The sequence below is a fragment of the Protopterus annectens genome, chromosome 6.part0 (genome assembly GCF_019279795.1).
Source record: "Protopterus annectens isolate FY-2018-M chromosome 6.part0, PAN1.0, whole genome shotgun sequence".
NCBI classification, from domain to species: Eukaryota; Metazoa; Chordata; order Ceratodontiformes; family Protopteridae; genus Protopterus; species Protopterus annectens.
In genome coordinates this window covers 807,133,391-807,159,746 of record NC_056737.1, presented here as the reverse complement: position 1 = coordinate 807,159,746, position 26,356 = coordinate 807,133,391, and the positions used below count along the sequence as shown (strand labels likewise).

General features: G+C 38.4%; 1 protein-coding gene across 1 annotated transcript in view; it reads left to right on the top strand.

The window, feature by feature from the left end:
• MNAT1 (MNAT1 component of CDK activating kinase) overlaps window positions 1-26,356 on the top strand; it is a 2,168,423-nt gene that overhangs the window by 417,790 nt on the left and 1,724,277 nt on the right. The window contains exon 2 of the mRNA XM_044074483.1: window positions 25,609-25,761. Within this exon, the coding sequence (XP_043930418.1) occupies window positions 25,609-25,761 (153 nt within the window). The remainder of the gene's footprint in view (window positions 1-25,608; window positions 25,762-26,356) is intronic.

Genomic DNA, 26,356 nt, shown 5'->3' with positions numbered 1-26,356 from the left:
CTTCTTGTACGATGGAAAAGCTGAATTCATTTTCTCTGCTTCCGAATGAAAGTCCAATGGAACTGTCATTGTTTCACCATGCATTAGTCACAGTCTGTTGGAATTATTCAGTGCAATCAACTGCCAAGATTAGAAAATCACCAGAAACATTTTTTTTTGCTAAGGGGGTGGGACAAGCATCCTGCACCTCAGAAAAAGGAGTTATGTATACCAACTCCAAGATTACACGCTCTCCGGGAAAAGAGAAATCCCTGGCATACTGTAGTGTCCATCTTCATCGCACAAACCCTGGAACTGCACATTAGTTATTGATATTTAGAGTGACTGTTATTAGTGTAGTGACCTCAAGCCTGGTAAAAATCCTCTCACTTCCATTCCTTTGGCTGGCTATTCTGGTTTGGGACTCTGATATGAAAGTGAGGTTTGCAAAACTGCAGTTTTTTTGTCTGTTGTGCCACAGAGCCTTCTGTATGTGACAGAGTATTCCTAACAGCAAGCCGCAATAATTATTTATTTTCCTCTGTACTATAATTGCCTTACTACCTGCTTTAAACTTGATACAGAATCTTCTCCAGCTTGTTCAAAACAGAATAAATATTAGTGTTAAGGTTGCCATACACAGTCACAAATATGTCACTGTTTTTGGTAGGGTAACACATTTTTAGATTTTGTTTTGTATGCCAGGCAAGGTTAGGTAGCAAGCCTGTTGTTGTGCTCAGAAGGTAAAATAGGTTAAGTGTTTTTGGTTTTTCAGAGGTAGAAAGCCTATGTGTATGCATAGCCAGGTATGTTTAAATGCTATAATTGTTAAACGTGTAACATCCAGTTAGTTAACTACTTTAAAGCATCCTTGCAGTAGACAGAGATGAGGCATATACAAATCTGTGCATTAATCCTCAAACAGTATTTAGTTATTAGCTTAATGCCAAAAATGTTTATGTGTATATATATATATATATATATATATATATATGTGTGTGTGTGTGTGTGTGTAGTTTATTTATTTAATATAATTTAATGTATTTATTTATTTATAAATAAAAATAAATAAAATAAAAAATTTTATTTATTGCAAATTGGTAGCTTTGTTAAGTGGGCTGGCCAAATGACTCTCTTCAGCCACAACCAAGGATCTAGTGCATATAAGATAATATTTTGCATATAAAAGTTAGTGTTAGCAGAGTTACATTACAACAGAACCATAAAACAGTGAAAAATAGATTTAAAAAATACAATGTTAGTGCTATTTACAGTATTTACAGAATAACTTCAAGTATCCACCTGGACAATTTATCAAGAATACAGATAAAAATGCAGTTGAATTTATTGTCTAGGCAATTAGCCATTATCCTGAGAGCAGGTTTAGGTAAATCTGTCTAGATGAAGCCCTTGGGTATTTTTGAACTCTAATTTCAGTAGGACGATGATTCCAGGTTGTTGAACTGAGTTTAGTAAATGTCTGCTCGCATATGGATGTGCTGAAATGTCGTCTAGTTAAAGTCATGACATGTTCCTGACTACCTCTCAAAGTGTATTAATGGCCTTTCATGGCAAGTGAGGACCTTAAGGGAGCTCATTGACCAGGTATTACAATTTTAAGTAGAAGTGTGTGGATTAACATTGTGGCTGTGCTGTGTGTATAGGGAATTATTGAAAGCCATCTAGCAGCTTACAGCTGTCAATGTATATGTTGACTAGCAATGCAAAGGTACATATTTTGTTCTCTACTACGTGCAACTTTTGAGTATTTGCGCTTGAATGAAGTGTAAGCAGTGTGAGGATGTATTCAGTCTTTGGGATGAGAACATTTCTAGCAAGGGAGCACCATGCTTTAATCAATAAATGTTTGATAATATTGTAAAGCAGTTTCAGCTGAGAAAGTGTTTTAGTGACTCTTTTGTCTGTATCAAGAGTCTGTTAGGATGTCAGGATATCTTTGCTGTGTTACAGTAGTAAATGGACTACAGAAGTTATATTTTACAATAATGGGGGGTGATTTATTAGCTTTTGTAAGGTAGCAAATGACATTCTGTTCAATTTTTTGAGTTATTATTCTATTGCTAAGTGTATAGCTACAGAGGTGAGAAAGATTAACTTATGTTATTTGTTACAATTTGGGAATAGTTTTCTTGAAGGTTAGAACTAGGAGATTGTTAATATGCATTACTATGACGAGATGAGGGGAGGTTGTGAGTTAAGTAATTTATAAATAGTAAATAGCAAAGGCTCTAAAACAGACCCCTGTGGTACACCAAGATTTGGGTTACCTTTGCCTGAGAGGAAGTTACTTGTGAAGACTTGAAAGGTTCGGTTTGCAAGATAATTTTTAATCCACTGCACAGTATTAAATCCAAAGCTGGGGTTATTAAGTTTGTTAAGGGTTAAGGTGTGGATTTCAAAGGCTGTTGTCATATCAGCAAAGAGTCTGTTTTTAAGAACGTAATTATTTATGCTGTTAGAGACTGTGCTGGTAGCAGTAAAAAGTAGAGTTACAGTGCTAAAAGCATTATAGAATCAATATTCACAAAGAAGGCCATCATTTTTCATGTGGTCAATTATTTGTTTATACAATAGTTTTTCAAACACTTTTGTTAGTGGACATAGTATAGTTTTCACTTCACTGTATAGTTTTTCAAATCTATGCTGAACGTGTTTTGTCCCACCCACCCTCCCTATTTCTGGTTTGTCTGTCCCACTGTAGAGTTGATCTCGGGCACTCCCCCAAGTCCCATCTCTTTACCACATTCTACTTAATACACTCCTCCTGCACTTGTTTTAGTCATTTTTAATTTAGTTGCATTTTTTAAACTGTGTTTGGTTTAATATTGCTACATACTCAAGTGCGCTAACTTGTACTGCATTTGAATTGTTTTTACTGCTGTTTTAGCTACTTTTCTGTAAAAAAAAACAACAAAAAACTGTAACCCTGTTTCCCACCTTTCTTGTAACTAGTGTAGTCCAGATACATATTTGCTGTATCCAGGACTGTATGTAAGCTTCTGAGCCCCCCCCCCCAAGCCTTTCTGTGTTGGAGGGAAGCCTTCTAGCTTGTCAGTGGGAGTGGTAAGTACTAGGTGACCTGTCTACCACATAAGGAGTGGTTCTGGACAAAAATTGTAGTTATTGGCTGTCTGGACAATCGTTTCCATCTCTCTCAACTTTCTGATTTGAAAGCCCACATTTGCACTTGTTTCTTTCCTGTAACTAGTCTAGTGCAGATACAGATTCTTAGTTTTAGCACTTGAATTTGCTTATTCATGCTCAGCACTCGTTCAGAACTTGTTGTAAGCACTAAATAAGCTACTAATTACTATAGCACTCAACCTTCCTCATTACCTCGAGGCATGTCCAAGGGTCAGCTCTCAGTGTTCTCTCTCTATCTGATGAATTTGGGCATCTTGGGGAAATGTAGAAAATTACTCATGTACACAGACAACCTTCTCCTCCTACCACCCAACACTACAACCTGTGAGAGATGCACTCATCTAGCCAAACTGGAGGTAAAGCCCTCTCCAGCCAAGACTGAACTTGACATTCAAGAGGAGAAGGTAAACACTTGCACCACACCACAGTTATCACATAGTCTCACTAAATCTACACCACCAAAATCCACACATAGAAACACAAAAACATTCCCGAGGCTCTCAATAATAATCGGCCCAAGCAAAAGAGACCTCCAAAGCAGAAACACTAGCAACTTCCACCCCCCCAACACAACCCAAATGACACATAGCCCACACAACCAATAAGGCAAAACAATGTATCCTACACACTAGTCATAGGTGACTCTATAGTCAGGCACACTGATGTCCCACTCACCAGGCTAAACAAGGAGAAGGTTACTTTCAGCTGCCTGTCGGGTGCCAGGATCTGCCACATAACCCATGCACTCAGGTCACTCCACAACATGTGCAAATATGACTCTGTCATTGTCCATGTTGGTGTGAACGACCTGAAATGTACCTCCCTGGACTACATGAAAAGAGACATGGAAGAGCTCTCCGATCTTGTAGCCCAGGCAGGTATGACCCTAGCCCTAAGTAGCATTCTGCCATCGCCCAGAATGATACTGCAGTGCAAGAACAAAATGATTGACTTCAACAATTGGCTAAGCTTCTGGTGTCATTCTAAGGGGATTCAGTATCTGTCTGCTTGGGATGACATGGTTGACAGACCACGATGCTTTGCCAGAGATGGCCTGCACCTGTCGCCCCTGGGATTCCAGATACTGGCTAAGGCTCTTGCCGCCCCAATAGTGCCTTTTTTAGGCAAGGTTCAAATGACAAATTCATCACCGAAACAGGAACAGGCAAGCAAAATCTGAGGGTAATGCTACTGAATGCTAGAAGTCTAAATCTTAAAATAGACTCACTCGAGGCACTCCTTAAAATGGAGAACATCGATATCTGTGCAGTGACTGAGACCTGGTTCAAGGCTCCAAAGAGCACCCCTGCACTACCAGGCTATAACTTGTACCACACTTTTCGGCCATGTAACCTGGACCGGAACACCAAAGACGGAGGTGTGTCCATAGTCATTAAGGATATCCACACCTCCAGGCTAGTTGCTCAGCATAATGCATCCAAGGTTATCCAAGTGCAACTAACTCTGGACAAAACTGCAATCCAAATTGTAGCTTGCTGCAGATCCCCCACCATGCTCCAGGATTCCCACTCCTCTTTTCTTGATGTACTGGAAAATATTAGGGTTCAACCAAACACCCTAATAATGGGCGATTTCAACTACCCCACTATTAACTGGGAAAACTACTCGTGTACCAACTCCTTCACACGTTTTCTGGAATTCATAAACTCCAATGCCCTGGATCAATTTATCCACAACCCCACCAGGGGCAACAGTATCCTAGACCTAGTCATTACCAACATAAGTGACCGGTGTTCCACACCTGAAGTCAACTCCTCGTTGGTCCGATCTGACCATAAGCTAATCACCCTTGATATCTACATCCCGCCCCCACCCCCCCATTAAGGAAACCATGATAAACAATTTCTCCAAAGCCAACTTCATGCTTCTTAAGACAGAAGTGGTGAACTTCATGACACCCATGCAGATGGACAATACTGTTACGACTGCTAAATCCTACACAAATGCACTCTATAAGCACTTACACGAGTGCATGGATCGTGGTATCCCAAACAGAGCCAAGATGCTATCCTTCAAAAAAAGGAAGCCAATCTGGTGGTCCCCTGCCATAAACAAACTGTACAACAGAAGGAAGAAATTGATGCAAAAGAGAGTAAAATCGCATGAGTGGAGGAGCTCTCTGGTCGGCCTCAGTAAGAAGCTGAGATCCCTTATAAGATCCTCCAAAACTAACTATGAAAACAAAATCGCCACTGATTCTAAGGACAACCACAAAGCATTCTATAGCTATGTCAAGAATCTCAATGGCAGCACCCAGAGCTGCTCTGAGTTACAGCACAACGGCATGATAATTACAGAACCAACTGATATTGCCAACATCCTGGCAGATAGGTTCAGTGTTAACTTTACCCCCCACCCACCCCCACCCCCTAAAGGGTCCATATCTATACAGGAAGAATGCAGAGTCCCTGTAATCACAACTACACAGGTAAAAGCTGCACTCTCTAAAGCCAAAAACACAGCATCCATGGGACCGGACAACATCCCAGGCTGCATTTTACACAAACTTCAGAACGAACTGGCTCCCCACCTAAGCACACTGTTCAATCATAGCCTCACACCAGGCTTTGTGCCCACTGAATGGCGTACAGCAACAGTTATCCCACTCCACAAAGGGGGAGCCACCACTGATCCCAGGAGCTATTGCCCTATTAGCCTGACGAGCCTGGTCTGCAAGGCCATGGAACGTATCATCATGGAACTCATAAACAAAGACATTGGTATCCTCCAAACTCTGGATCCCACCCAGTTCGGGTTTGTGAAAAGCAGATCATGCCTCCTGAACCTGATCGACTTCTTTGAGGCAGTCACCAAAGCCGTAGATGAGAGTAAGGTGGTTCACACAGCCTATCTTGACCTCTCCAAGGCTTTTGATACCATCCCCCATTCTGGAATTTTAGCTAAACTCACTAAACTAGGTATAAATCCCTATGTCACAAGATGGGTTGCCAACTGTGGCTCACTGACAGGACCCTCACTGTAAAAGTTGCACACTCCAAATCTGACCTCAAACCAGTGACAAGTGGAGTGCCACAGGGTTCAGTCCTGGGACCTCTCCTGTTTGGTATCTACTTCTCTGAAGTACAGGCTAACACAAATGGCCTCTGGCTAACGAAGTTCGCAGATGACTGCAAACTAGGAGCCATAATTGAGTCCCCAAATTTTATGGAAATCCTACAGAAGGGCCTCGCTGAGACAGATGCCTGGTGTCAGAGCCATGGCCTCAAGCTCAGTGCCAAAAAGTGCATTGTCATCCCCTTTGGTAAAAACTCTGTACCCATTAACTACTACATAGACAGCAGTCTACTTAACACCGAATGTGTGATAAGAGACCTTGGGACCCAGGTGGACAGTAGTCTGTTCTTTGATAGTCACATTGCCACAGTAGTCAGGAAGTCCTTCTACATGTCACATCTCACCATAAAAGGGTTCTAATCCAGGAAAAAAGAGGTAATTGTTCCCCTCTACTCGACACTCATTACAGAGTACACCCCTTTGGAATGTACCTCACAAGACATCTGCAGCAGCTGGAAAGGCCACAAAAGTACCTCACAAAGAGGATTACTGGCCTCAAACAGATGCCTTACACTGACCGTCTCAAAAAACTCCAGCTTTTCTCTGTAGCATATCGCCTACTCTGAGGTGATTTCTGTCTAACATATAAAGCTATGTGAAACCCAGATCTGTTGGAGATGCTACACCTAAAGAATCCCAATCCCTCCGAGCTACATGCTCTAGAGACCTAAACCTTGTCACCACAATAAACAGGACATGCTGGAGGGATAGATTCCTGTCCCAGAGATTTCCCATACTCTGGAAGAGGCTACCCATATATGTCAAGCAAAGTTCTTCATTAGCACTCTTCAAGAAAAATCTTGATGAGTGGATGGGAAATAGGAAATACACTCCGGGGATCACTTCTGTGTCTCTGCTCGACAGTGGCACAGGAAAATAACTTTCTTGGGGGGCGTAAGCCAGAGAACCTTGTTGGTTAGGCTTACTTAGGCCCTCGGGCCGATAGCCTAGTACCTACCTGTGAACCTATGAACCTATAGGTTAAATATTAGCCTGTAATCTTTACCTTCTTTGGGGGATGGTATCTTGGGAGTCAGTCTGTTGAATCTAGCTTATCCAAAAGGGGATTCACTGAAAAAGTATGCCAAACAACTTTTGGTGATGGTAGAGTTTTCCTTTTCTCTACTGTTATGGCCTTGTGGTAGGTATATATAACTTTGGTGGTCGGGGGGGGGGGGTGCAAGGGAGCAAGTTACCTCCAAGGTTTGCCGAATGTTGTTTTGGTATTTTTCTTATGAATTCACTTTTGATTGAAGTGGATTTGACTCATTGACATGAATCTGTACTTTGGGTAATGGAACTGTAATAAAATCCTTAAAAGAAGAGAGGCCGGTGTTAGTAGTGAGTGAAAGACTGAACACGTGTGCAGGTGATTTGCTGCCGTTCTTATGAATGTTGTATGTAATTTGTTGGGTTTTGTTCCAGAGGTGATAGTTTTGAAAGCTGGGCTTTCATTTCCTTAACGTGTTATCTTCTTGAAGGAAAATGTTGAAGTTATCAGCAAGAGGGTATAGTTGAGGGAGATCATCTGTATTAATGACTTGTTCCAAAGAGTTATGTGAAGGGATTGTCCTGTTTTAATCTTGACCTGTGTTATACAGACAATACCTATAAAGTGGTAGTTTCTTTGTGATCTAATGAGCTACTGTATATGTATTTGGCATCTGTGGCCTGACCTGATAGCTTTTTTCGAGTTTTCTTGAAATATTTAGGGGAATTGGAAAGAGTTTCCATTTTCTGATACGTATTTCCTTAGCAGAGATGGTAGTTTTTCTTATTTGTTTTCCAAGTTCAAGATAGGTTTGATGACTTTGTTCATTTAATGGATCCTGTTTCCACTGTGTCCATGCAGTTCATCCATTTTTCATGATTTTTTTTATGTCCTTGGTTATCCATGGACAGATGTGATTTTAGTCTTCTGCAGGTTAAAGGGAAGGGTGAGTCCTGTATTTGTTTGTGTTGTTATATTAATTATAACTATATTAAGGTTTGTATGATTATAAACAGGTAACCAATCTGTGTCTTTAGAGGCTGTCAAGTGATTCTTGTTTAGATTAAGATAGTTTCTTGTTTATTATAATTTGAAAGGGCTTCTTTTGGGTTCCAAAAGACAAAATAGTTGATTATTAGGCAGTGATCCTTTAGGATTATTTGGTAGTACTTGAATTGTATACATCTGTTTTCTGTATTGGTTAAGATCAAATATTGAATCATTTCTGTTTTGTTAATTTGGTCTGGCTGGAAGCCTCCCAGTTTGTGCCATTCCTAATTCTCGATTGCTGCAGGCTGCTGTTTGAGAAACTTGAAATCACCTAAGATAATTGCATTATTCAATAACCCTTTTGAAAATATATCATACTAGTTCTGCTGTAGGGGAGAAATGAGAAATGATGGATGGTAATGGTATTTAAATGCTAACAATACATAACTGTGTTGATTTGCTAGTGTCCTAGTGGTATTAACCCATTTTGGAGTTTTCACTTCTTTATAGTTAGGCATTGTTAACTTTACAGTATTAATAGAGTTATTATTTACTAAGCAACAAGGTACAGTACCTATTGTAGAACTGGTTCTAAAGTCATTATACATACTATAATTAGAGCATAAGTAAAGGGCAGGAGTTTTTTTTTTTTTTTTTTCTTAAACCTTGTGGGCTTGTTCTGAAATTAGTTATGTTTTTGGTGTGGTCCATGTTTTGTTTATACTGTAAATATTGAGGCATACTGCCTTAAGGTATTTAATTCTGATGGAAATTTGAGTAGGAGCATTTTAGGTTGTTGGAGACCAGGTTTTGTATGGACATCTCCAGATGTTAAAAATTGTATAAAGGTATTAAGCAGCAAGGAGCTTTTTGAATTGGTTAAGTGATAATACTGTATTTTTGTCTTAGTAATAATTGTTTTTTATTAGTATGCATTAGTAAGAGTAAAAAACTTTGTAATAGTGAGAGGTAAAATTTTGAGATTGGAGGGGGTATCAACTGTTGTCCATGTGTCCATATATATTATATTTGCAAAGAGTTGGCAGAGTGATAGCTGGGAATGTATAATCAGCAGAGCACAAATGTAATCAGAAAGTAGTTAAAGCAAGGTCTAATAATAAAAGGCATGGTTATAGTAAGCTATACAGTATTAATGTTCCCAGATTTTGACTGTGTTTGGTTACTGTTGTTGAGCAGAGGAATATAAAGCAAGATAGAATGGAAGTTTTAGTGTACAACTTAAAAGGAGTGGCAGCTGGAGTGAGTAAATATTGTTATATGGGGAAAGGAGAGCACTTTGGAGTAGTAAATATGTATATTTTAATTGCCCTGAAGGTTATTACATGACAGTGGCAGATCTGTATGTGTGATTTAGGTATGGGGTCAGATTTATTTTTTATTTTGTAGTAAGTAGCAGAATGATAGTGGTTTAGTTTTACAGGCCTTCAAAGCAGATTTAAGATAGATGAAAGTGTGTAAACAGAAGAGGAGTATAATTAATAGTGGAAATGCAGCCAATGTGTCACCTGGGCTGGGGCATAATTAAGAAATTAAGAATTAAGAAATGTAGAGTGTAGCCCACCTGCCACCTAGGTTAGAAGAGGAGGAAGAAAGAAAGAAAGAGTCTAGGTTGGGATAAAAGTTAGGGGAGTGTGGTTTAGCCTAGGTGCCACCTAAGCTGCAAAAAATAAGAAGACAAGTAGAAGTCAAAGTAAGGGAAGTATTTAGCAACAACCTAGGTTGGAGATTGCATAACAAAAGGGAGCAATTTACAGCAGCAATATTTAACCCAGCTGTCACCTGATCTGAGGGAAAATTGAGGGAAAACTATAAGTGAAGGTAGGTAGGTAACATGAATGAGATGTAGCCTGATTATCTTACAGGTTGGAGAATTATAATTTTAGTGATGAAATGCTTACCAGAGCTGCCACCTGGGCTGTGGGAAGTAGGGTGGATATAATATTATGAGGGATAAGATTTAGAGTACAAGTTTAATAGTAACTTAAGGAGGTAACAAGTTTAGGGTAGAAGGTGAAAGAGGAACAGATGGAAAAGATAGGGTTTAAGTAACGTGAAAGAGCCAAGTATTTTAGAATTCTAGTGTACATGTCATGAAGCAAAGCAGAGGTCTTAAAAGATTAATGTGGGAATGTATCGAGACTGTGTGTTGATATAGGAACTTCCAAGATGGCTGCACACTGAGTAGCAGTTTAATTTCAGCTCTCCCAGTGTGAAAACAGAAACTGAGAAGAGAGAGCCAGTAAACTCATATTTCTGGATACATTTCAGTAACTGGCTAGTAAGTGCACTGCCTGGATGTCAGCAGAAAAGAAGTCCAGAGAACCTGAAGGAAAATCAGTCACAAAAGGCAAGGAAAAAACACTGACTGGGAAGAATTCTGCAGCTGCCCAGCAAAAAGCAGTGCAAGCTCCAGCTTTGGTGCAAGACATGACTTCAGTAACTTGCAGGAAAAAATAAGTTAAATGTACTCAGAGCTGATTAAAATAAATAAAACACTGATGGAGTGTATCAACTCAAATAAAAGCTGGAAAAAATGGAAGAAGCGTTAAACAGATATTCAAATGAGATGGTAAAACTGCAAAAATCAGAAGTCGAAATGAAGAAAAGGCTGGCTGAATATGAGACTGCTTAAGAAGAGATATTTCAAAAAATAATAGAATTAGAGGGCAGATGCCACAGGGAAAACCTGACATTTTTTGTTGTACCAGAGAAGCTGGAAGAAACAGACTATTAATTTTATGAAAGTATAAATAAGCAACTGGACTGGTGTTCCACAGCAGGAGTTGTTAATTGAAGTGGCATATAGTGTGTATGCTCCAGATCTGGCCATGAGAAAGCAGCCTCGATCTTTAATAGTAAAGATGCAATCATACCAGCGGAAGGAGCTGATTCTGACAAAACTGTGGCAGAAGGAAAAAGTACTAAAAGTGGGAGACAGTAGAGTGTTTCTGGAAAATGATTACTCACTGTACACCTGGCAGAAGAAAAGTAAATGTATTCCACTTATCAAGGAATGTTGAGAAGCAGGCATGAGATTCATACTGCTGTACCCAACTATCTTCATAATATTCTTTTTTGAGGGATAAAATCACAGACAGAGACTGTGCCAGTGAAACCTTTTCCAGTGTTTCAACAGAAAATGCTTGAGATACAAAAAAAAAAGCACAAAAGTTGACTAGAAGAACCAAGAGTATGTTGCAAATGAAGCAGAGACTGGATTTGGAAGATGGAGATAAACAGGAACCAAACCAGCAACTCGGAAACTGACAAAAATGTGGGATTACAAAGCATTAATTATATTTGTGAAACATGACAGAACAAGAAAACCTGGAAATATTGGACTTTTTTGACTTTGTTAAACTTGTAGGGGGCTGTAAACCATATACCCTACTTCATGTCATTAAGGTTTGGAAGAACACTTAGAAGAGGGGAATAGGAGGATAAGAGTTAACTATAACTAAAACAAAATGTTGTACTTAAAAATAGTATTTTTATAATGCATGATATAATCTGCATGCTATAAAGTAAAGTTTTCTCAGTCATTTTCAAGTGTAATGGGAATAGTACAGTAAACAGGTGCACGTTTTTTCACCCTTCTTTTCTCTTTCTCCATGTTCATTTTTAAGAAATGTAGGCACTGTGATGTAAAAAAAAAAAAAAGAAAGAAAAGAAAAGTCTGGTCAAAACAGCATGACACAAGAAAAAAATTGATGTGCTTTTTCTCATTCTTGCATAAGGGAATGACTGGAGTAAGGCCCTTGGCTTCATCTAATAAGTTTTAAGAGAAAGCAAATAAATAAAAAAGAATGTTCAGTTTAATAAGCCTTCCTCTAGCAGATAAATAAATGCTTCTGTAAGCAATTCTGTATCTGGTTCTCATGTCTCCATGGAGACAATCTGATAAAGAGCAATGAAACAGAATACTTCTTTCTTTCAATGGCTAGGAGATAATGTTTTCTGAAAGCATTCAAGTGTTTTACCAATCTGGGAGAGCAGTAAAGATAAGACAAACCAGACAGCACTTAGTAGAAACACAGACTATACCATGTATACCTTAGCATGGATAACACTCCTTTTAGATTAATACAAGCCTGTGAGTGTGGCTTTCAGTTTGGGATAATTGTTTCTATTAGGAGGGTAAAACTTCAAAATTTGAAGATGTACATAGTTTTGTGTGTTAGTATTAATAGGTTTCATGGTTGTATTTGTTTTATTGTTTGAGGGCTTTCAGTAAAACAGAAAGTTTTGTAAAATGTGACATGGACTCAAATGGTTATGACAAGAAAGAACTATATAAAAAAAATCAACCTGGGAAACAGTGCATGCATGTAACACAAAAGCTGGAACCAGTGCTTAACGAAAAAGCTGTTACACATAAAAGGTGGGAATAATAACTTTTTAACATAATGAAGCTTTCTGTATTATCTTTGAATCTTAATGGTTTCACGGATATATACAAAAAGAAAAAGTAGTGAACTATATTAAAAAATGTAGAGTGTAAATAACTGTGCTACAGGAGACACAATTGGAAAGAAATGAGCTCGTGAATTTTGATAAAGAAAGGTTTTCAGGACAGTTATTCAGTGGAATACCTGGGACAAAGCAAAAGAGAAGTACTTATGTTAATTGCAAGAGGAGTTCCAATAGTGATAGAAGAGGATAAAAAAAAGATAATGGTAGATTTGTAGTACTAAGGGGCTACTGGCAAGGGAAGAGGATTGCACTGGCACTTATTTGTATATCACCTAAAACTGCTATAACTGAGCTTAAGAAAATTCCGAGAAAAATGATCAGCTTTTAGCAGGGAAAATTACTTATAGGTAGAGACTGTAAATTGATTACAGCAGTGAAGATGTGTCTGGGAGGTCCAGAAAGGAAAATATAACAAAGGAGGGTAGATTTTTGAAGAAATTTATGAAAATATTTGGCATGGAAGATGTAAATTCAGTAGTAGGAGTTCAGAGTGAATTTTCATATTATTCCCCAAGATAGAAAAACTGGGCTAGGCTAGACAGAACTTACATTTCACAGGAACATGTGCATTTAATTGAAAGTTTAAATATGCATGAAATAACTATTTCAAATCACGTGCCAATAATAACTAAAATTAAAACACAGGGTAATAAAATAAAAATAAGACACTGGCACTTTCCCACCTATCTGTTGAAAAGAGAGGAATTTAAAGAAAGGGTAGTAGAAATTATTTGGGAGTTATTAGAGAAGACAGAATTTTCTTCTAAAAATACAGCAAGGGAGTGAGATACAGTTAGATGAGTTTAAAACAGAGTGGAAATAAAAAGAGAGAGATACGGTTAAGAAGTAACAAGAATTATTTAGCAGGACTGACAAATGTTAAATTATTGCAGAATATGGGGAATCTCACAGAGAAAAAGAGGAGCAATTGTAGAATGCTAAACAGAAAATAAGGGATTATCTTGATTATATGCATGAGTTTAGAAAGATTGTACTTAAGCAACTGTTTTTTGATAACAACTTCAGAGCACAAAAACTTTTAACACAACGACTCAGGCAACAGAAAGTAGAAAGGGTTGTCGCCAAGCTCAGGGAGCTGATAACAAGAGATCCTTTAGAGGTACTAGAAATATTTTTGACATTTTATGAAAGTCTGTATCAAGCAGAGGAATATGGAAACCAAGAAAAGGTACAACTGGAAATGTTTATGGAATAATTAAATATGCCAAGGTTAGAGGTAAATGAGGCTCAATTACTAATATTTAGGAAAGGAGAAGATGAGACAAAAATGGTGATGTATAACCAATCCACAGGGGAGTACCCAGGAATAGATGGTATTCCTGTGGAAGTATGGAAGCTAGGAAGGAAAAACGAATAACGATCTGGAAGGTTTTGTTTAAAAGTATTTTAAGAGGAGGAGAATCATCAACATCCTGGAAGAAAGTGACGATGGCTGTAATACCCAAAGAAGGTAAAGACCCATCAGATCCAGCTTCATACAGGCCCATTTTAATCTTAAATCATGATTATAAAGTGTTTTACGTCTATAATGGCTAAAAGTATGGCAAAGGTGTTGCCAATATTGATAGATATGGATCAGTGTGGTTTTGTGGAGGTGAGGAAAACATTTGACACCATTAACTTTTAATGATCCAGAGGGAAGCAGATATAAGAAAATACCACTGTTGTTGCTGGGTCTTGATACAGAGAAAGCATTTAACAGAGTAAGCTGAGAGTTTATGAGCAGGACAGTGGAAGCATTTGCATTCCCTGATAAAATTATAAGGTTGATTAGGTGGATATATGAGGAATCATAGGTGAAAATTAAAGTGGGTGGGCTCCTGTCTAATAATTTGTGTTTGTGCAGCAGAACCAGGTAGGGATGTCCTTTTTCCCCTTTGCTATTTGCATTGTGTTTAGAACCATTGACAAAAAAAAAATAAGGGACTCAGAAATTCAAGGATATAATTGGATTGGTAGCCAAGAAAAGCTGGCTCTATTTGCAGCTGATATTATATTATACCTTATAAAACCAGAAAAAGACATTTCAGTGTTGTGGAACATTTTGAGGCAGTTTCAGATGCTTTTGGGATATAAAATGAATGAAGCTAAAACAAAGACAATAGCTGTAAATTATGTTCCCACACAAATTAGTTTAGCAATATACATAATTATGGGTACATGATAAAATGAAGTTCTTAGAAGTATGGGTTCATAGATTCATACTAGGCTATCTGCCCTAGGGCATTTATAAGCCTAGCCAGAATGTGTTTGGCTTTCGCCACCCATTTTAAATTTATTTTGCTATGCCCTTTTTCGAGGTTAGTATACTGTGCCTCTATCTAACAGTGACACAGATGTGATACCCGGGGTAAACCTACGATCTCCCATCCACTCATCAAGATTCCTCTTGAAGAGAGTCAGTGAGGGACTCTGCCTAACCTGGACTGGGATTTTATTCCAGAGTGAAGGGAGCCTCTGGGTTATTGGTTAAAAATTATTCTGGTGTGGCAGCATATGGGACGAGACTAAACAAACAATAATATAAAAACTGAGAAATTGGAAGTTCTGTTATATGGATATGGATACCAAGATACAAGCAGTTAAAAGTTTCTAGTCCCTTTAGTTTTATATACAGGTCAGGCATGTTTTTATCAACCAGAGGAGAAGTTGTGGATAGCAGTTAATAAAGAGCTGAACAATTTTGTCTCTGAGAGGAAGATGGCAAGAGTCACTTGGGTTAAGCTTATTCTTCCAATAGAACACGGTAGTTTGGGATTACCCAATTTGAAGGCATATTTCATAGCTACACAGTTAAGGCTTCTATACATAGCACAAGCAGAAACCTGTAGTTCAAAGTGGAAATTGATATTAATGAAACAGGGGAAGCACAAGAATCAACAAGAGACTGGGATTTTGGATACAGATCCTTAAAGAGAATAACAATAACTATACAGAATACTATATTCATAAAGTAGCAGAAAGTATTTTAAGAACTAAGCCAACATGGGAATGGAGAAAGGAGAGACTGCCAATAGGGATGACTGCAATTAAGTGATACAGACAATAGGCAAGAGGGGGCTGGAATTTATTGGAGAAAACTGGCAAAAGAATCAAGGTAGTGGGAGCAAACAATAAGAAAGGCAAAGGTAATAGAATGGAAGAGTCCAAGAATTTATTTAGCTTGCAGGCTGGAGATTGCCTGCCCTATCAAGGAGTGATATCAGAGTATAGGCAAAGAGAAAAAATAGGGGGATCCTATCCTAAGTGAAAGACCAGCACTGGTGGAGATTTTAGTAGAATCTAGAACAGAAGCTGCTGTTAAAAAGGAATAATTAGTAGAGCATACAAAATAGTGCATGATAACTATAAGAATCAGTTAGATGAGGGTAGATAGAAATGGGAAGAGGGATTAGATAAGCAACTCACAAAGAAACAATGGGGGAGATATGCATGTCTCACAAATATGCAACAAAGTCTGGAAGATTTAGGGTCTTTGTTTGGAAGTGTTTACATATATATTTTATACCCCAAGTAGACTAAAAAGAGTTTTTCCTCATGTAGATAGCAAATGTTGGAGGTGTGATGAGGAAGAAAGAGGTAATTGGGAACATATTTTCTGGAAGTGTAATGAGTTGGCAGACTTTAAAGATTTCCTGCAGACTACTTTGTCAGAGATACTGGGTGAGGAAATTAGTGTAACTAAGGAAATAATTTTTTTCAGTTATGATACAGAATTGGAGTTGCCTAGACTTAGTAAGGCTTTCACGAATCTAATTATGGTGGCTTCCAAAAAAGCAATTACTAGAAAATCAGAGTTTAAACCAACAGTACTAGATGTAGTGAATATAGTAACAGAGAGAAAACAACTGGAATTGGGATCTTTAGCAAAGGGTAGGAGCAAGTTACATAGAAATAATGGGAGTTGTGGGAACAATACATGCAGAAGAGGAACAAGGTTTAATAGAAGGCAGGATTTTAATGAGTTATATGATGGTTGACTGACAATGACTGGATTGATTGTAAGTGATGTATAATATTTACAACTAAAATTATATCAATATGGTTTGTGAGATATAATGTTTGCAACTAAATTTGTCAGTATGGCTTGTTTTTATTCGTCATATGTGATAATTAAAAAAAATACTGTGTTGATGTAGAGTATGTGGATGAGATTATGTTGAGAGCAGCAGAAAGGATAGCAGGGATATTAACAGTGATATTGATAAGAGAGGCGGAAGAGATACCATGGTTTGTAAATTGTTGGCGGTTTTAAGTAGTAATATTTTAGATTAAAGGCTTTGTTTGGGGAAAAGATGAGCTAATGTAATCTAGTAAAATGCTTTTCTTTAAGTTGTCTGTATTGAGTGATTTGTTGGAGTTTGTAGTAGGTACCAGTAACTGAGACTGGTACCAAGATATTACAGGAGCAGGTGACAGGAAGTTTATACGGCTTTGTTAACTGTAAGGAAATTATACTGGATTGGGTGAGTGTGGTGGTTGGATAGAGAGCAAAGGGAAGCCATGCATGGTGTGGTTGAATATATCTGAAATTTCCCGTCATAGTGCAAAAAAAAAAAAAATTCAACAAACAAGGAAGAACCAGACACAGGGCCCTGAAAAAGGGGGCCTATATATATATCAGATTTGGTAAGTCTAACCCAGTAATGGGCGTCTGAGTCAGCAGTGCAAATGGAAGAAGGTGAGCATTTTGTTTGCATTTATGGTTTTGGTTGCAGGTGAAAGAAAGCATCAGGTTACCATTTAGAGAGCTTATTATAACCTGTATGTACCATTAATTACCTTTCAAATGATTCAGCCCCTACTTTGAAAGTGTCACCTATAGTTTCACGTATTTGGTTCCTTATCAAACTTAAAGCAGTGAAGCAAGGATTAATTTGCAGGAGAATGGTAGCATTCTCTGAAACCCAGCAGGAAGTAGCGAGCTCCTGCAGGAAATACCGAGGTAGAGTAATGTAATGTCATGCAGCTGTAGTATAATTAGTGCTCAGCCATCAGCCCTTATTTGGAGTGTAGTAGTTGTAATGTCCTTAATGAAATAGCTGGGTTTACTTTGTACAAGAGCTGCCTCCACTTTGTAATTTGTTTCTATCACTTCCCTGCTGCTAGAAGAAAATTCAGTAATAGGAAGGTTACAAGTTGGACACAAATTCTACTACTGAAAATGGAAATTAACCTGCCAAGATAAATGTGCCACAATAAGGGCTTTATACCCTCAAATCCATGAAAAAACATCTTGTATTGTAATTTGCTTGTGGTTAACATAAATGGTGAAGGCAATTTACACCATCAGTCATGCCTTCGCTCACACATCATAGAGCATGTCCAAACTTTGAGGTAGAAAAAAAATAACCTGTGAAACTTGTAAAATTAAGAATTCTAGTGAAATATATTGTGAGAGTCTTCTAAATTCTTTATAAAGTTTTCTAATTCTCATGGTAGGCAGTTCAGTTTTCCTGGTGCAGAACTGGCGAACTGAAGAAATTTGGTGCCACAAAGCAAAGACATTGCAGCTTCAAGTATATAACAGAAGATGGCATCCTTGGTCAGCAGGTGCCGCTTTTGATTATCTATGCAGTTGACACGCAACTTCGGCAATGCAAGCTGTTATATACCGATCTAATACTTGCTTTAAATGTATTCACACTTTACATTCCACGTGACTTATGACGTAAATCAAAGCAGAGTTAAAACATCAGCATGTCTCCTGCTTCCCTACCTGAAGCTTTAAATTAAAGGTATATTCACATTGCTGTATATTAAAATAGGTTCACATTGTGCACATTTCATAACACTTTTTTCAGCAGAAAAATTGTAGGCATTGTAACAGTAAAGGACCTGTTTGCCTTAGGGTAATGTATGAAGCTCAGACATGGAATGCAGTTAATTTAGACATGAAATGTGGTATCTCAGCCACACTGTCTTACTTATATCCATGAAAAGTAATTAGCTCAATCATGCAATAGACAAGAACGATTAATTTAGGTTGATCATGTAAGGCAATTCTTGTCTCAAGTTTACCTTAGGGTAATGTATGAAGCTCAGACATGGAATGCAGTTAATTTAGACATGAAATGTGGTATCTCAGCCACACTGTCTTACTTATATCCATGAAAAGTAATTAGCTCAATCATGCAATAGACAAGAACGATTAATTTAGGTTGATCATGTAAGGTAATTCTTGTCTCAAGTTTTGTTTTTGGAGGGATGTCTCCAGAAGAATTGCTTGAGATTCTTAAGGGGAAGGATTGTGGTACCAGGGCTGATGCCAGGATAAAGGAAATCAAACTTAAAGATATGTATTTTTCCATTTGCTATTTCTTACAAAGTGCTAGCTGTCTGAAAACAGGCAGTTCAAGAACAGAAGTATGGTGCACATTAAGAATCGACAATAGTGTTATTTAAATGCTAATGTGGCTGAGCATAATATAGAATATGGCTGTGAAAATAAATTATTGTTTATAGTCTTGAAGCATGTTATGATATCTGACAGGGAAGTGATTCAGATAAAAAAATCTGCATGCTGAAATGTCAGTTTGTTTTGGATTTTACCAGAGGTGCGAGTCTAAACAAAGTTCTTGCATTTAAACTACATTTTCTAAAAATATAGTACTATAATAGCTAGGATGATCAGGGGCATAGATAGGGTTTAAATACCACCACTGCCACATAAAATGTCATGGAGTAGCAACTCTGCAACCACTGTGAAGAAAGGTCCCAAATGGCACAAGAATGATAATCTCTTTGAGTCATACATAGTAGGTTAAAATAAAAGAAAAGAAATTGCACACAAGTTAGAGTTAATAATTAATTCACAAAATGCAGCCTGAGCCCAGAGTAGAAAGGGAACATGCACTTCTGTCCTGGCTATGACCTTTTAACATCCACCCAGATTAAACTGGACACAAGCCACCTATAGACCTTAGTCTTTAGCCTAGCATCCTGGACCCATTTCGGATCACTCCTTCAGTGAATGACAGCATCTTATAGTGCAGCTTAGTCAAGTCAACACATTTTCATACAAGTTATTATTTTCATACATTCATTTACATGCAATTCCTTGGAAAAGCTGGCAGAATTCTCCAAATTTCCCACAGCTTTCTTACTGGCATGGTAGTACTACCGTCATCCTGGATATGGCCTTGGTCCTCCGCTACCTCCTGCTCTTGTTTTAGCCAGATATGAAATTGCACACCTCAGTATTTTCACTGGTAATAATCTCAACCAATCCAAACAAGTGGCCATGGAAGCCATGCTTGTTAACCTGCAGCTGTAAATGATAACCTTCTTCTCAAATAATAAATTTCAGTAATCTGTGTATAATAAAAATACCTGTCACAAGAGCCTAGAAGTGAATAAATACACTTCAATGAAATAGTTGAGGCAAACAGTGCAGTTATATATTCCATACATAGAGGAATAAGAAAGTACATGTAGGTGATTAAAATGGAATTAAGTTATAATGAACAGTGTGTGGACAAAAAATCTGGTCTAAAGGTATTTATAAATATCCTCGCAATCCCTTACTAATGGAAACTGGATTTAACTTCTGTAAGTCAGAAAAAAATGTTAAAATATATAGGCAGAACACAAACCTTTTCACAGATGAGATGCCAGTTTCTTTCAAGCAAAGAGAAGACAGAACAAAAAACAGTCTCAATTATTTGTATAGTCCTGTTTTACTAGAGTCCATTGTATCACAAAAAGCTATGTCTAGTTCCTGTGTTAGAAAACCAAGTCATTACACTTTAGACCCCCATCCCCGCAAGTTTTACATGCAGTGCCACCTGTTTTCTGCAGAAAAAAACATTTAATCAGCTTATTTAATTGACGGCATTCCCTCAGCAAAAGTAACTAAAGTAGTTATTTCACTTTTAAAGCTCAAGGATGTAGTTACATCAGCCTACAGCAATAGGAAGTACCAGTACGCAAGATCTAATATGCATCTTTAAATGTTTCATTTTAAAGTCTTGTTAGTTTTCACAGTTCTAGACTGTAGTTGTATTTTATGATTTGATAGCACAGACAATACAATAGATTATATTTTACATTTTCAAATAATCATATAATGCATGCATTTCCTTTCCTATCATCTCCTTTTATGTTTGCAAGAGAAAAGCATGCAAAATTGCTTACATTTTGCAGACCAAATGTGCTACTCGTGAGAAATAAAAGGAAAAATTCATGACATTTTTAAGTCCATTTTCCTTTATCCTGGCATCACCCTGGCACCACAATCCCTTCCCCATAAGAATCTCAAGCAAATCTTCTGGAGACATCCCTCCAAAACAAAACTTGAGACAAGGGTGCAGTCTTTTGTTGCATTTCCCTATACATTTCTAGACACACCAACTGCAATCACCACCAGTAGTAAATTGTCTGTGTTGAAAAGTCATGTTATAGGACTGGAAGGCTAAATTCAGTCTAAAGAGCTTTCCATTGTACTCACTTGCTCTATGTAAACATTTTAAAAGATTGTGGTCTGTAACCACAATGAACTTTCTATCATGCAAGTAGTGTTGTAATATTTACAAAGTCTAGATTATGCCCAGTCACTTTTTTCTCCCTGGTTGAAGTCTGTGGCTCAAGTATACAATAGGATGCTCATCTCCCTCTGAGGAAACCTGGCTTAGTACAGCTTCCACTCCACAGTTAGAACAGTCTACCTGTGCAATGAATTTCGTGACTGTAATCAAGACTGGCTAATAGAAATGTTGACCTTTCCTTGAATGCAGGTGCCAAAGATTCCTGGCAGTAACCCAGGGTCAAATCAGTAATAGCTAGATATGTAGCCTTACCCAGCTGCTGTATGGCTTCCTCTGTCTTGAGCGTAGAGTAGGCATGTGCCTCTGTAGGAGTATTCAGTTTTCTTTAGCCCACACACAACTTGGTGCTGCCATCTTTCTTTAACATTAGCACCACTGGTAAAGCTTAGAAATTGTTGGACTGCTGGATTGCCCCCAGTTCCAACATGTGCTGCAGTTTCTTTCTTAGAACTTGCCTGACTATTTCTGGCACCCAAAAAGGGGCTTGTTTGATAGGCTACTGCGGTCCTGTGTCTACACAGTGCTCCACCAGATAAGTACACCTTGGCTTACCAGTAAATATATATTCCCAAATTCTTGTAATACTGTTCAGATCTTCTGAACCTGGCTAGGAGTTAGCTGTTTGGGTAATTCTTCCCAATCCAGCAAGGTATCAGACCGAGCTTCCATAAGAGATCTATCTCCAGATACCATCTACTTCTTTCTGCAACTCAGTGCAGTACTATGATAGGGATACATCATATTAGCATGCTTGAGTTTGTGCTTCTGCTTCCTCCCTGGCATTTCTGCTATGTAGTTGACACCGATCACCTTTTCTACCATATAGGTTCATAGGTTGGTACTAGGCTATCGGCCCTAGGGCCTGTACAAGCCTAGCCATAACAATTCCCTGGCTATTTCTTCCCAGAATATTAACTTCCCTGGTCCCCTGTCTAGCAGGGCGACTGACGTGATCCCCGGGGTGAATTTCCTATCTCCCATCCAATCGTCAAGGTTCCTTTTGAAGAGGGCCAAAGAGGCTCTCAGCTTGACATGTATGGGCAGTCTATTCTAGAGTATGGGGAGTCCCTGGGTCAGGAACCTATCCCTCCAGCATGTTTTGTTCATTGTGATGACCAGGTTTAGATCCCTGGAGCGTGTGACTCTGAGGGATTGGGATTTTTTTAAGTGTAGCATGTCCAACAGCTCTGGGTTTGACATAGCCTTGTATGTTAAGCAGAGATCGCCTCTGAGTAAGCAATATGCGACAGAGTATAGCTGGAGTTTTTTTAGACAGTCAGCATAGGGCAGCTGCTTTAGGCTTGTGATTCTTTTAGTGAGGTATTTCTGTGGCCTTTCCAGTTGTTGCAGATATCTTGTGAGGTACTTACCAAACAGGGAGTTGTACTCTATAATGGGTCTAATGAGGGATGAGTACAGTGGAACAATGACCTCCTTTTTTCTGAATGAAAAGCCCTTAGTGTTGGTGTGCCACATAGAAGGATTTCCTGACTGTTGTGGCGATGTGGTTATCAAAGGTGAGACCACTGTCCACCTATGTCCCTAAGGCCCTTATCACATTTTTGCTGTTTAGTGTACAGCCACTTATGTGGTAATTCATGGGTACATGTTTTTTCCCAAAGGGGATAACTATACATTTCTTGACATTGAGCTTGAGCCCATGGCTCTAGCACCAAGTATATGTTTCTGTAAGGCCCTTTTGTAGAATATCCACATCATTTGGGGATTCAATAATGGCTGCCAGTTTGCAGTCATCTGCGAACTTTGTTAGCCAGCGTCACTTAGTGCTGGCCTGTACTTCAGAGAAGTAGATGCCACACAAGAGCGGTCCCAGGACTGAACCCTGAGGTACTCCACTTGTCACTTGTCTGGAGCTGGAGTTTGAGTCCGGCTACTTTTACAGTGTGGGTTCTGTCAGTAAGCTATTTGGCAACCCATCGAATGACGTAGGGATTAATGCCCAGCTTAGTAAGTTTATCTATGATTCCAGAGTGGGGGAAGGTGTCGAAGGCCTTGGTGAGGCCCTCGTCCACGGCTCTGAAGACTGATTCGAAGAAGTCAGTCAGGTTGAGGAGACAAGATCAGCCCTTTACGAATGCAAACTGGCTGGGGTCCAGTGTTTGAAGGTTGCCAATGTCATTATTTATAAGTTCCATGGCTTTGCAGATCAGGCCTCGTCCGACTGATGGGACGATAGTTCCCGGGATCCATGGTGTATCCCCCCTTGTGGAGTGGGATAACTGTAGCTGTGCGCCACTCATTGGACACGAAGCCTGAGGTGAGGCTATGATTAAACATGACACTTAGGTGAGCTGCCAGTTCATTTTGTAGTTCATGTAGTACACAGCCTGGGATGTCGTCTGGTCCCATGGATGCTGTATTCTTAGCTTTGGAGAGTGCGTTTTTTACCTCTGTGGCTGTGGTTACCAGAATTTGGCAATCTTTTGGTATTGAGATGGGCCCTTTAGGGGATGAAGTTGGCACTGAATCAATCTGCCAGGATATTGGCAATATCCTTGGGATCAGTATATTTAATGCCATTCTGTTGTAGCTCAGAGCAGATCTGAGCATTGCTATTTAGATTGTGAAAGAGTCCTCAAAGGCTACCTGCAGCTTGTTATCTCTAATAAGTATAAGCACCATTACCTGCTGCCCTACAGAATACTGTCTGGCTGTCCTGTTACATCAGATGTTTTGCTCATGTTGTGCCTGTGCCAGGTTCTCCTGGGCCATCGACATGAGCTACCTAAACCTAGTCCTAAAGTTTAAGATATGTTCCATGACAGATTCCTTGTGGGAATTATACTCACTGTCCATCTCATTAAGAATGAAATCAAACCCCCCCCCGCTTTGTAACCATACAGCAGCTCAAAGAGAGAAATGTATTTTTCTGAGACATGTCACTGTGTGCATATAGATGATGTTGCAGGTATTTGTCCTACTCCCTCTTGCATTGGTTTGCAAATGCTCTTAACATTGTGTTTAGTGAATAATTTAGCCACTCCATAAGGTCATTTGTCTGTGGATGGTAGGCAGTCTTTAGGTGCTTTACTCCACAACTCTTCGAAGAACATGACATCAGGTTTATTATAAATTTGGCACCTCTCCATTAATATTTCCCTAGGGAAAGCCACCCTGCTGAAAGTGTATAGGAAAGCATTTGATACCTTTTGTGCTTCAGTAGAAGACAGCCACCACTTTAGCTTATCTAGTGACATAATCCACAACTGCCAGGATATACTTTTTATCTGTGGAACTTGGTGTCACACTGCAAGCCCAGCTGTCAGGAATTTTGTAAATAATTCTATGTCTTTTGTGAATATTGATATGATTTATACAGAAGTGCGTATAAAGTACTGAGCTAAATGTAACCAAAGCATGCCCTATTGGAAGAAAATAGGGAAATAGTTGAAATTAAATTGTTTTATTATTGTGTCATAAAAGTTAGTTTCAATGCAGCATGGAGACAGGATGTCTAGAACTAGGGTTTCTTCCGTATCGTTTTGTAAGTGTTTTATTGTTTTATGTCTTCTAGCGGTTGCAGACATCTGAAGGCTATGTGCTTTCACAGAGAGATGCTAAATTCTGTAAGTTTCTGGCAAAGGGGGTTTAGCTTGGGAACTAAAGTCAGGTGACAAAAAGTGATGTCACCCAAGCTAACCCAACAGTAATATTTGATATCAATTGAAGAACTCTCTGACAAAGAGAGCACACAGATATCATAGTACATACATACATATATATATATATATATATATATATATATATATATGTGTGTGTGTGTGTGTGTGTGTGTGTGTGTGTGTGTGTGTGTGTATATATATATATATATATATATATATATATATATATATATATATATATATATATATAATACATATGTGTGTATAATATGTGTGTGTTTCTAGAAAGTTTCACTAGAATGATCTGAGCAAGAAACCGTGCAATTGGGTTGCATAAATTAGTGGGAGATAATATAGTAAAGGCAAGAATCGGAATGGCTTTACAGGGATAAACACTGATTCTCACATGGAGTAATTGGCTAGGCTTAAAATGGCCCACAAGGGCAGTTAGTTTAGTACTAATCTATGAACCGGTGAACTAAATTGGGGAAAGTTTGGTACATTTCCATTGTTGATTTGTTTTCCTTATCCATTGTATTAAAAATGTAATCGTCCTTCATTCCTATTGTATTGTATCGTTGTGTTTTATTTTAGAAGTAGAATGCTAGTTGGCAGTAATCTTGTCTCTACTAGACAAAACAATCATTTTAAGAATGGTGTGAAACTAGATCTGATTGTTGCTTCCTTTATGTGTTCTTCTTAGATGTGAAAATTGTGTAGACCTGCTATTTGTGAGAGGCTCAGGTAACTGCCCTGATTGCAACACCCCACTGCGTAAGAACAACTTCAGAGTCCAGCTGTTTGAGGACCCTACTGTGGACAAAGAAGTAGAGATTAGGAAGAAGGTGCTGAAAATGTGAGTTTATTTACATTTTACTTTGCAAGGTTTGTGGCCACTCTCCCAGGTAGTTAATTTATGTTAGTTTGAATTCATTGTACGTGCGCCTATATATGTTAGAATTATGCAGAAATAATGGCTAACTAATTGAGTCACTTAGAACCACTTTCAATATTTCCTATTCTGTTTGTGACTGTTTAAACCAATAAGTTGTTATTGCCAGTTGAGTGTTAGAGAAAAAATCAGACTTTGTTGAGGAAAAACAAACCTCTTAATCAGAACTCTTACATAACATAAGCTTTTTTGTGCAAGCTTTAAAGATAGTTTGTGTCACCTCTTAGCACTAAATGTGGTTCTTGTCAATAAGCAGTGACTTCAGATTTTAAAAAATGTTATATGATATCAGATTAATTTTATAAAGCCAGTACTTGAGCAACTTTTCATAATTTAAGAGTAGGTCAGCTGATTGCATCCAAGCAGCACTTAGAATGAATGATTGTTGAAATATTGAAAATAATCCTTTAGTTTTCATTTTTTCTGACACTTTTGAATGTTTTTTTACTGAAACAGAACAGGTCCATTATTTTGATTCTGTTGCATGTGATGACATTTT